This window comes from Pristis pectinata, chromosome 35 (assembly GCF_009764475.1).
Source record: "Pristis pectinata isolate sPriPec2 chromosome 35, sPriPec2.1.pri, whole genome shotgun sequence".
Lineage (NCBI taxonomy): Eukaryota > Metazoa > Chordata > Chondrichthyes > Rhinopristiformes > Pristidae > Pristis > Pristis pectinata.
Genome location: NC_067439.1, coordinates 10,458,117 through 10,470,822, shown reverse-complemented (window position 1 = coordinate 10,470,822; position 12,706 = coordinate 10,458,117). Strand labels below are relative to the sequence as shown.

At 46.9% G+C, this 12,706-nt stretch overlaps 1 protein-coding gene across 5 annotated transcripts in view; it reads left to right on the top strand.

The window, feature by feature from the left end:
- Positions 1-12,018, top strand: part of LOC127586364 (RAC-beta serine/threonine-protein kinase) — a 77,047-nt gene extending 65,029 nt beyond the window's left edge. For 4 of the 5 annotated variants that reach the window (XM_052044265.1, XM_052044268.1, XM_052044267.1 and 1 more), the window contains 6 exons: positions 298-420; positions 1,662-1,790; positions 2,459-2,673; positions 5,254-5,341; positions 5,922-6,024; positions 8,926-12,018. In XM_052044265.1, the coding sequence (XP_051900225.1) occupies positions 298-420; positions 1,662-1,790; positions 2,459-2,673; positions 5,254-5,341; positions 5,922-6,024; positions 8,926-9,005 (738 nt within the window). In that variant the 3' untranslated portion in view covers positions 9,006-12,018. Of the gene's footprint in view, positions 1-297; positions 421-1,661; positions 1,791-2,458; positions 2,678-5,253; positions 5,342-5,921; positions 6,025-8,925 lie in introns of those variants that run through there. The other variant, XM_052044269.1, reaches the window with a different exon arrangement.
- The last annotated feature ends 688 nt before the right edge of the window (positions 12,019-12,706 follow it).

The following is a 12,706-nucleotide window of genomic DNA, read 5'->3' as shown; positions in this document are numbered from 1 at the left end:
CGTATAGGTTAGGAAGTTGTGGGCGTGCTATGTTGGCGCCGGAAGCATGGCTACACTTGCGGGCTGCCCCCAGAACACTCTACACAAAAAGATGCATTTCACTGTTTCGATGTATGTGTGACTAATAAAGATATCTTAACCTGAAATGTTAAACCGTTTGCAACACAAGGGAGCTGGAGCAACTCTACAGGTCAGGCAGCATCTTTGGAGAGAAATGGACAGTTAACATGATGGCCAAAGGCTCTCCCTCTGTTTCTACATATCCACTGTTCAGTCTCCCTCTTGTTGCTCCCTTAGCTCTTCTTCCATCTCTCGCGAGAGCGTGTCTTCACTGAGGATCGTGCTCGGTTTTACGGAGCTGAGATTGTGTCTGCTCTGGATTATCTCCACGACAAGAACGTAGTCTACAGAGATCTGAAGGTTGGTGTCTGGCCATTAGCTCCTCTGATTCATGGGCTCCCCTTATGAAAGGGCTGAGTGGGAAGGAATTGTCAAAGGGTTATTGTAGCTGTTGGGTTAATGAGAAGCATCTCAACTCTTCATTGTGGTCGAAGGAATAAGATTAAGAATAAAACGAGGGATTAGGACAAGTGATCAAAAGTGTTAAGGCAAAGAGGGAACTGGAGGTGTGGAGAATTTGGGAGATGCATCCAAAACTGTAGGTCTGGCTGCCTATTGACAAGCATGGATTTAAAAGCAAGGGAGGGACACTAACACATCCTTGGATTGGAAAGCTGTGGTTTACGTCCTGCTGCAGAGACTCTGACACCAAACCTAGAATTCCCACTGAGTCACTGCTGTTGGATTTCCATGAGATTATGAACAATTACTCTCTCCAGTCTCAGTAATGTGAACTGACCCTCACTGCACTTACTGTTATGCCTGTGTGGTTGTGCCTGCTGAGTGCCTAAGTCAGAGGCTGTGGTTTCATGCAGGATTGTAATGCCATTACAGCGTAAGTTCAGTTCTGGCCACTGTCAGGAGTTTGTTCATTCTCCCCATGTCTGTGGGTTTCCTCCCACATTCCAAAGACGTACGGGTTAGGAAGCTGTGGGCATGCTATGTTGGTGTCGGAAGCGTGGCGACACTTGCAGGCTGCCCCCAGAATACTCTATGCAAAAGATGCATTCCACTGTGTTTTGATGTACATGTGACTAATAAAGAAATCTTAATCTAGGGATCTGCTTAGAGCCAATTTACAGGCACCAGGATCACAAAGCAGTGACAAGAAATCTCAGATTCTGGCCAGACATCAGGAGAGGCATCCTAGTTTCCTTCAAAACATCACGGGATAATTTACCCACACCAGAGACAGAGCCTCATTTTAACCTTATTTAAGGGAGAGCATCACTGATAATGCAGAACCCTTCAGTACTGCACTGCAGACTTTACCCAGTGAGAGTATTGCAAGCCCACCTGCTAGTCCAGTCATGCATATTAACAACTATTTGGTCTTTATAGTGCCTCTTAACTTAACAAAATGTCCCAGAAACTTCACTGGGACAATGCAAGGAAAAATACTGACTCCAAGTCATGACAGGTGAGCTTATTCAGGGGTCTGAGGGAGGGAACTCCACCGACTGCCCAGACAAATGAGTTTGCCCATGGCAGAGTGTTGGGCGGTATACAAAAATAAAAAAAACTATTTGATTTACCATCAGCTGGAAAACCTAATGTTGGATAAAGATGGCCACATCAAAATTACAGACTTTGGCCTCTGTAAGGAGGGGATCACGGACGGTGCGACCATGAAGACCTTCTGTGGGACCCCAGAGTACCTGGCTCCTGAGGTAAGTGTTTCCAACCTCGAGCAACCCTTCACCCATAAATCCCCCAAAACAACAATATCAGCCAGGGAGTTGGAACTAAATTTCACCTAAAGGTCCCAGTTCTTTCTGTGCTTTTTCCAACTTGTACCTCCCTAAACGATCTGTTTTACTTGCAAAAAGAAACTCAGTGGGTCAAGCAGCATTGCTCCACTTTCCAGCATCTGCAGTTTTACTTGCTCTTGAGTCTCTTGGGTAACTGGTAGGGTGAAACCTGTCCTGGTACCTAGTGGGTAACTTCCCTCTTCCCAGGGGTGCTGCTGCATAATTTGGATTGGCCTCTGACTCCAGCTGTGAATTGGTGCTCTGAGCAGCTGTGTGTGGTGACCCTTGCTTCACTCCTACAGAACTTGTGTGATCACCTGGGCCCCTCCTTCAAGAGCAGCTAACACCTAACCCACCAAACCAAGTTAGACCAGTCATGAGAGTCCAGAAAACCTGGTTGGTGGTGGTTTGTGAATCTGCATCACTACAGATAACTACGTGTATACAGTTGGGACAAGTAGGAACCAAAGTCCATTGCTCCAATGCTTCTGGTTCACCAGCTGGGATTTTGAAGCTCGTGTGATTTTTGTACTGGGTCCTGAGCCAGCTCTGCACTGTCCTTGATCGCTCCTCTAATCTCGCCCTAGGTATTGGAGGACAATGACTATGGCCGAGCTGTGGACTGGTGGGGCCTTGGAGTGGTGATGTACGAGATGATGTGTGGGAGACTGCCCTTCTACAACCAGGACCATGAGAAACTCTTTGAGCTGATCCTCATGGAAGAAATTCGGTTTCCTCGCACCTTGACCCCAGAAGCCAAGTCGCTGCTCTCAGGACTCCTAAAGAAAGATCCCAAACAGAGGTAAGGACATTGAAAGACAATTTTCTTCAGATCCCAAATCCCAACTGTTGTGCAGCAGTCCAACCCCAGCTCAGTCAGACCATCCCTGCTTACTAGTGTCCAGTCCTAGCCTTTCTCCCTAGGCCCCCTTTCATTCTATCTGTCATCCTCTTCGCTTAACACAATTAAATGCATGATACAGGTCCTCTCCAGCTTACGAACACCTGACTTGTGTACAGTCTGCACCTACAAATAAGCATTTGGAAGACTGGCGGTATATTCGCTGGCTGTTGTGGGGCTGCAAGCATCTGCCGTGTGGAACTCTTCACGGCTACATTTCTGACTTGCAAACTGTTCATGTTGCAACAGTTGAGAGGAACGGAACCCAGCTGTAACCTGAGGAGGACCTGTAACAAGTTTAGTGCATTGTTCCAAGCAGTAGGGTTAAAGGGGAAGTACTGCCTGCATTGTAATAAGTCTGGTATGGTGCTATTTTCCTCATTTGGGAACTCGTTCATAATATTGAGATTATTCTGATTGCATTGCTGTGTCCTGCAGTGGTTCCCTGTTGCTATGGATGCTGGATCTAGATTCTTTTCCTGCAGTAGGATCAGAACATTTTTGTGCTTCCTGAATTCTGCCATTGCACCATTGGCAACTGCTGTCAGCTCTGTCCTTGGTAAACACTGTCTTCCATGACACCTCAATATTGTAATCCTATCATGCCCATTCCTGAATATCCTACCACCACTGGCAGCCTTGTCTTCAGCTGCCAAGGCTCCAGAGTCTGAAATTCCCTCCCTAAGCCACTCTATCCTTGACATTCCTTCCTCTTCAATTGGGCATCTGGTCCCCTGCCCTAACCTCTTGATTGACTCGGTGTTAGATTCCGTCTGAACACTCCTTTGAAATGACCAGAGACATTTTCCTACTTAAGACTCCATATAAATAAGCTGTTTATGATGGGCCACTGATCCCATTTGCTTGTTGGGGCTGGCTCAAGAAGTTAAATGGCTGCCTCCTGGTGTTCATACAGAGGCAGCTATAAACATTGCCAGCTGTCTAATGACCAAGTAAGATGTGTTGTGGGAGAAGGTTGGGTCAGGTTACTGTGGCTTCTGGACTTGGCAAAGGCAAAATTGGAAATGACACAATCCTGTTTCGTCTAACTCTGATAGGCTAAGAGTATGCTTGGGCACTATTGATACTTGATAAGATGTATCTTTATTAGTCACATGTGCATCGAGACAGTGAAATGCATCTTTTTGCATAGTATTCTGGGGGGCAGCCCGCAAGTGTTGCCACGCTTCTGGTGCCAACATAGCACGCCCACAACTTCGTAACCTGTACGTTTTTGGAATGTGGGAGGAAACCGGAGCACCTGGAAGAATCCCATGCAGACACAGGGAGAACGTACAAGATCCTTACAGACAGCGGCCAGAATTGAACCCGGGTCACTGGTGCTGTAATAGCACTACACTACCGTGCCTGCCACACCAAAAAAGAGCAGCGGAACAGTTCAGTGTTCCCACACTGGTTTGGGTTCTCTAGAGGGGTCCCAGTGGGTGATCCAGGTGGAGTCAGAAATCGACAGATGGATGAATCTGCAAGCACCTGTGCACATCATTCGGAAGTGTATCAGGCTCCTGACAAATGCTTGCTGCCCCTCTCTGCTCACGGGCTGAGCTGCTACTTTGTCCCAAGGAACCCTGCTGCTGTGATTAACTGTCCCATTCAGTTTTGAAGGATGCAGCAGTCAACTTGTCATTTGGGCAAGTGTTTCAGGTCTCCATGGCCAACAGGCTGTTGGACAGCAGGCCAAAGAGGCTGTTTTACAGGGTGACTGAGCCCAGGATGTTATCAGACTCGGTGTATGTTAGAACATAGAAAACCTACAGCTCAATTCAGGCCCTTCGGCCCACAAAGCTGTGCTGAACATGCCGAATATGTTCTAAAGTTGATGGAAGTACCAACTGGAAGCTGATCAATTTCTGCATTTCCTATGACAAATCAGCTTCTTACAGTATTATAGCAGAGAAATGGGCCCTTCAGTCCATCAACTCCATGCTGACCATTAACCACTCTCACTATTCCTATAGAAATCCCTCTATTCTCTACACATTCTCATTGACTCCCCCCCACCCATCATCCTACACACACACTCTACCACTCACCTACACACTGGGGATAATTTATAGCCTACTAACCTGCAGGTCCTTGACGTGGGAGGAAACCAGAACGTCCAGGGAGAACGTGCGAACTCCACTCAGATCGTACCTTGTAGTCATGTGATCCAGCATTGCTGTTCTTGACCAATCACATCAGTCACATGATAGTGTGGGAGGGGGTGGTCCAAAGCTGAAGACCAGGTAATGAGTGGGGGAAATGAGATGCAGCGTAGGCCATTTGGAATAGAGATGTGACGGGGACCTGGGTGAAAGTGGTGGCTGAGGTCAGGTGTGGTAAGTGGGGTGGGTGCGGTTTTCTGTGGACGGGGGTTCTGGAGTTATCAAGGAGAGGGGATGGATGATCAGGGAAATGAGGTTGGCTCGGTATGGGTTGAGTTACTGATGTTCTGTTAATTTCTTCTCTTGCATCCAGGTTGGGTGGTGGTCCGGAGGATGCGAAGGAAGTAATGCACCACAAGTTTTTCGTTCCTGTTAACTGGCAGGATGTCGTGGAGAAGCGGGTGAGAGCCCCCAAATGCTTGCAGCTCATTTGTTGCTGAGCAAAGACCAGGGGAGTGGATATGGGCTGTTTGGGCAGTCTGAGTGTGATCTTTCTCTGCAGACCCAGACTTGTCTTGCCGAGCATGTGGCACTGCATTGGATTCATTTGGAGCTTGGGCAGCTAATTTGCATTCGATAAAACTTGCGAATGGCATCGGGGTTGACTGCTGTCTGAGCTGAACTGTGGATGCTGCTTGGGCTAGGGAGGGGAGACGAGAGGTTAGTTTGAGGTTGGGCATGTGTATTGGTGCTACTGAGTGTGCTGGAGTACAGCCTGGAGATGTGGGTGAATGGGACCTACTTTGGGTGTGGGGAGAGACCCAGTGTGAGATGGCAGTGGGAGGGGTTGTAGGTGAATGGTTTGGTCCCACTCCAGGGTATGGGGATGGTCATAGTTGCTGCCTAGGGAACTGGGGAGTGACACCTGATAGCTTGGTTCTGATCACTGGTGGCTTTGCACCCAGTGGGAGTTTGGCTGTTGTGAAGGTTACACTGACACTGGGCTAATGCCTCCCGTTCTGTTAACTTTCTCTATTCCAGCTTGTGCCGCCTTTCAAGCCCCAGGTATCCTCCGAGACGGACACGCGATACTTTGACGATGAGTTCACAGCAGAGACAATAACAGTCACCCCCCCAGATAAGTGTGAGTAACCCGCTGCCTGCACGTCGAGAGCGAGGACTGCTTGATTCGCACATTCTCAGTGTTAGTGGTACAGCACAGAAATGGGCCCTTCGGCCCACCTTGTCTGTACTGACCTTTTTGCCCATTTACACTAATTTTTGTTGGCTGCAGGGGATATGATTAGCAAGTTTGCAGATGACACAAAAATTGGAGTTGTGTATTGTGAAGGTTGTCAGAATTCAGCAGGATGTAGATCAGTTGGAAATTTGGAGAAATGTCAACGAAGGGCCTGTTTTGTGCTGTATGGTTCTATGGCATTCAGTCTGGAGAAGTGAGGTGATGGATTTTGGGAGGTCAAATGCACGAGGAAAGTATCAATGAATTAACAGGATCCTTGGGAATATTGATGTATAGAGGGATCATGGTGCAAGTCCAAAGCTCCCTGAAAGTGTCAACACAAGTAGATAGGGTGGTAGAGAAGGTGTACAGGATGCTTGCCTTCATCGGTTGGGGCACTGAGTACAAAAGATGGCAATTCATGTGGCAGCTGTGTAAAACTTTTGAGCTACATATGGAGTACTGTGTCCAGTTCTGGTCACCTCATTATAGGAAGGATGTGGAATCATTGGAAAGGGGGCAGAGGAGGTTTACCAGGATGCTGCCTGATTTGGAGAGTGTGGATTATGAGGAGAGACTAATGGAGCTAGGGCTTCTCTCTTTGGAGAAGAGGATGATGAGGGGAGACATAGGTGTACAAAGTATTAAGAGGAATAGAGTAGACAGCCAGTGCCTCTTTCCCAGGGCAGCAATGCTCAATGCAAGAGGTCATGGCTTTAAAGTAATGGGTGGGAAGTTCAAGGGAGATATCAGAGGGAGTTTATTTTACCCAGAGAGTGGTTGGTGCATGGAATGTGCTGCCTGGGGTGGTGGTGGAGGCAGGTACATTGGTCAAGTTCAAGAGATTGTTAGATAAGCATATGGAGGAATTTAAGATAGAGGGATATGTGGGAGGAAGGGGTTAGATAGTCTTAGGCATGGTTAAAGGTTGGCACAACATGGTGGGCCGAAGGTCCTGTTTTGTGCTATATTGTTGTATGGTTCTATGGAAAGATGTGGAGGTTTTGAAGAGGGTCACCAGGATGTTGCTTGGATTGGATTGTGTTAGCTATGAGGAGATGTTGGACAAAATTGGGTTGTTTCTCTGAGGTATTGGGGGCTGATGGGTGACCTGATAGAAATGTATAAAATTGAGGTGTAGATAATTGATCCTTTTCCCAGGGTGGAAATGTCAAATACTGGAGGGCATAACTTTGAGCTGAGAGGGGAAAGTTTAAAGGAGATGTGTGAGCCAAGTTTTTAGACAGTGGTAAGTGCCTGGGAGAGACAGCCAAGGGAGGTGGTGGGAATAGGTACAGTAGCAATGTTAGAGGTATACAGATACATGAACAGGAAGGGAATAGAGGGATATGGGCCATGTGTGGCAGATGGGATTGGTTTAGATTGGCATCATGATCTGCACAGACATGGTGGGCTGAAGGGTCTGTTCCTGTGCTATACTGTTCTATGTACACTGACATCCAAGATGTTAATGTATATCACAAAGGACCCAACACTGACCCCTGCGGTACATCACTAGTCACAGACTTCCAATCAGAAACACACCCTTCCATCACCACTGTCTCCTATCACCAACCAGTTTTGGGTTCAATTAGCCAGTTGCCTTGGATCCCATGGACTGTAACCTTCTGGACCAGCCTATCGTGTGGGACCTTGTCAAATGTTTTACTGAAGTCCATACAGTAATATCTACTGTCCTGCCTTCAGTCCTTGTTCAAAAAAAAACTCTCAAATTGGTGTTCTGTGTTAAGTCTCCATAATTAAATAAAATGAAATGTCGGGTTTGGTGCCCAGTGAGGGTGTGTCCCAGAACCTCAAGTATTGGGCTGAGGTGGGAACCAGAACTTCTGATCTGCAGCATGTCCAGGGACATTTTCCAAACACTTGCATTTAATAAATCCTAATGGGTAAAAGTCAGTACTTAAACTTTCTGAATTCAATTTTGGTTTTGTTTGAAAGATTTTTTGTTTTTCTTTAAAAAGAAAAAAGTCAAAAGGCTCCTGTCTGGATGGGAGACCTTTTTGCTTTTCAAATATGAAGATCTGGCAAAAGTTCAGACTAATGGCCACAGAGTAAAAGTCTCCAGGGAAGTTTTTTTAATTGAGATATTGAAAGAACTATGGAAATAAAAGGCAAGGATTACAACTTGGTGAAATGTACAATTTGCCCACTAGTTTAAGAGAGCATTAAAAATCATTAAGCATTAGAAAAAAAATCAGTAACTGAAGAAAAGACTTTAATGTTTCAGTTGGTTCAAGGAATCTGATCAAATATTGATGCATTTAATGAGTCTGGTTATAAATAGCCCCTCTTAATGGGATTAGTGTAGGATTACTGTAAATGAATGGCGATGGTCAGCATGGACTTGGTGGGCAGAAGGCTCTGTGTCTGTGCTCTCTCTCTGACCTTGACCCTTATATTTTGCGTTTGATTTTCCATGAACGTGCAAAATATTTATGCAAGATGTTAGATACATAAGATGCAGTTTAAAATTCAGTACAAGTAAGTTTTAAGTTCATTGAGCCACCCTGACATTGTAGTGCTGACCAGTGCTGAATTTGCAGGTGATCTACCTCGCTCACACTACGGGCTTATAAACCTGTGGCAACTTAAAGACCCCAGGGCAGTGAGTGGCCACAGAATCCGTGAAGGTCAGTCACACCATAGTAGGTAATTGGTCACAGTTCACGAGATGGCCTGTGGCTGTTTCAGGTGGGTAGCAGGCTGGCAGAGTGCAGAGCAAACCCGACTCATGGCTTCTCCTCTCACCGTTGCTGACACCTGAATTTCTTTCCTCTCCCGCAGTCGATAGCCTGGACCTGATGGAGAGTGATCAGAAGGCGCACTTTCCCCAGTTCTCCTACTCGGCGAGTGTACGAGAATAAAGCCTGCAACAGTACCAAAAAAAAACCAGGACTTCCTCCTCCCGATCTGGAGAAGGCAGTTCGACATGATCCCAAAACTCCAGCTTTTCCCAACGTCCATCTACAGCTGCCACCTTGGGAATCCCAGGAATGCCAGCGTCACTGTATGGAAACTTCCAAGCAGTACAAAGCTTGCAGTGATTCTTCCACTGCTATAAAAGCCATGGTGTGGGAACGTTTGTGCATATATCTGTACAGCGAGGGCAGGCCTCTCTGGAGAGGCTGTGGATCACCTGTGGGCTGATGAGTTGCGTAGTGTCCTCCCTTACAAGTTTCACTCTTTTTAATGGATTATTTCTATACCTTAGCGTTCCATTGGATACACGGAAACTCATTGAGGTGCTAGTGGGGATATAAACACATGCAAGCTGCTGCATTCCTGTGGCAGGTTGAAGGAGCGGTGCTAATGGTGGGGAGGGATGGGCAGGAGGGGGGACCTGGGCATTGCAGTTTATTTCGATCTGTGGAGGACAACAGTGATAGACGATATCAGAACTCCCTCGAGATTTTTGTGATGTTATTCCCTCTTGCAGCCTATGGCCAATTGTGTTTAGAGCCAAGTTTGGGTGGTGGTGGGGGGAACTGCAATTGGTCAGCCTCCCACCCCCAGGGATTGGCATCTATTCAATTGTCCAATGCACACTCTAATGCATCCCCAGGTGGTTGACAGGAATGTTCCTGACTTCACACAGCAGCCCGCTCCCTGTGCCTTGGCTGAGCTCAGCGAATGAACTACCCAGAGCAGCCACCCCTAGTTCAGCTCAAGGTTGTGCACTGTTGTAAGCTGGCGTGGGGTGGTGACGTGGCGCTGTAGACAGAGCAGGTGAAATTTTGGCGCAGTTTATTGCTGGGTGTTGGGAACTGCTCCAATTGGGCTGCTGGTCCTGGTGCCACCACAGTGTAGGCTGGGACTTCCACCACTTCATTGTCATTTAACCCCTCCCACACTGCCTGACGGCTCTGCACACCCGTAGACCAGTGACTTCTGCATCCAAGTGCTGTTCCTACAGTCCTGTGGGGACCCAACCATGGCAGCAGCTTGTGCCAAGGGGCATCCAGAGACTCAAAAGAACTGCACTGTAACCACAACAGTTCATGGTCCTCAGTACCTGTTGTCTGCGGTGTGTGATGTGATGAGCCAACAATACCATCACAGGCCACTAAACCATCCATGTGTTTGTCACCTTAACTACAGCACATCAGTTAGATTTCAGTTGTGCAGCTTGCAATCCCCTGACTGTCTCCCCCTGTATTACTGCCCTGTGGCTAGTCCTGTACTGTCTGACCCAGGGCACCATAAGCAGTGAAAGATTCCTCATTAGCTGACCTGATCTGGAATCTCCAAGGCCCCGTCACAATCTTCCCTCGAGCTTTCCTGAAAGGTTGACTCATTTGTCCTCCAATGTAGTTCAATAAACGTTCATTCTCGAAACTCTTAACTCAGTGAGTGGAGTGAATGATACCCCAAACTTTGAAGTCATTCAGTGTTGTGGCTTCAAATAGCAAAAAGACTCAACTCCCTTGTTAGTAAGCTAAATCTTGCTTATTTATATCTTCAACTTGATGTGAATCTCCCCCCTACTGCCTGCTTATTAGATTCTAAGGACTGGCCTTTACACTTGTTCCCTCAGCTGGGCAAGGAGCCAGCTGTTTGATCTCTGACCTTCACCCAGCCCTCTGTCATTGTTTACCAAGTAAACCTCCCCCCTCCTATTCCACCCCGACTGCATTACAACACGTGGGTCCTGGCGAGTGTCAGTGAGTGAGAGTTCATTCCCTTCCCACACCCTGGAAGGCGATAGCTCGCCTACTGGAGCAGTAGGGATGAAGATTTTGTGGGTAGGGAACACCATCTAATTTCCCCCATTGTTTTCTGAGCTGAGTATAACTTGAAGCATTTTAATACAAATGACCCCAAGCCCTTACTGTGGAACATACAGCCTAACACCCAGTGTAACTGTGCCAGTGCTGTGCTTTACCAGGGCTTTGTTTTGGTTAGAGAATCATACAAGGTTACCCCACTAGGGTCGAACTCTCTTGGCAGGTCAGTGGTTGCTGTTTTACACAGACTTCCTGTGCTGCTGACAGGGGAACACCCAACTTGGAAGGTTTTTTAAGGTGATGCCATTTCATAACTCTTCCAGGATAGAAAATAAGTTTATATGTAAACAAGGGAGCCACCCCTTCAGAGAACAGTGTGGGCAGACTTGTCTGTTTATCTGTGTGTGAAGGATCTTGCATTCACCTTGAAGGGGAGTCCAAGGAAGGGCTGTGATTAATACCCATCTGAGAATTTTGCTCTCCAATTGGTTCCTGGGACACCCTGTGCCAATCAACTGTGTGGGAGACCAGGTTCCATGCCACAGCCCTTGGAACGAGAATTTCCAGCCCTCAGAATTTGCATTTATTCCTCAAAATGGCAGCACAATTTGCTTTGGTGGAGAATTTCTGCTGTTGTGAAGTTATCTAAGCTCATGCATCACCAAGCATACAGCCCCATTAATGTGATGCAGAGTTGGCTGTGGGCTGTGTCCTGGAGGGTTGGAGGGGGTTGGGATTATGTGATGTTAACTAGCTGCAGGATAGTAAATATGTAGGGGCTACTCAAATGTTAATTTTGTCCTGTGTTAGGTACAGATCAATATTTATTGAAGGTACTGTAATGACAAAAGTCAAGTCAACAGTGTTAAGGCAGATTTCTTTTTTACTGAGCGCAATTGGTACATACACGAATTCATGACTGGGGGAACACTAGGGAAGAGAGGTCACGTCTACCAATAAAATTCACCTCTGTTAATGCGTGCGCCTCATTGGGCTTAGTTCTCATTGAATCCCCTGGTTTTCACAGGTGTATATTATGAATATATCAAAACCACCTTGAAATTGAGCTGATGACTTCATAGCTCTTGATCGCTTGGGACTCAATCTTCCCCATACTAGTCTGTCCCCCTCCCCCCCCCCCCCCCACCCCACCCTTTCTCTTACCCTTTCTTCCACTTTCAACCCCCCCCCCCCACCCCCCCCCCCCCCCCCAGTTAAAGAAAAACTTGTGTATGCTATATGTCAATCACCTCACTCTTATCAGAGTACAGTGCTGGCATTAAAAGGCTGATCACGTGGTTGTACAGGGGCCCCTAAAGTTGTTCTAATAGGGAGCCCATAATTAGCTGCGCTGTACCTGCGGCCATGGTCACAGTGAAGGCTCTAACTGCACTGACTTGAGTCTAGAAGCCAGTGGAACTGGGTTCAGGATTGAGCCAGACACTAGCTGGTTTGGGAAATCCAGACAGTGCTACAGAGTGAGACTGAGTTGGGAAGTTGCCCCCCAGATGAGGCATCTGTGTATGAAAGGCATAATCACAGCCTGGTGCTCACTAGATGCCATTGTATTCCTGTCAGTCTCTGAATGTGGCATTTTGAAGACTCGTGTAATTCAACAGCTCTGAAGAATATAGAACCCCAGTTGTGGGAAGCAAATCATTTGTTTCCCTTTTTAATGCTTTGTTAAAATTTGCTTTTTTTTTTTGGAGCCTTTGTAAATATAATCATTAGTACTGTAGAAAAGGCATAGATGAAATGCTTCTTAAATCCAAATGTAATTCGGAACCATCAGATTGGATAACAGAATCCTGGGCCAGGAGGGCTGTACTCCACCAGAACTG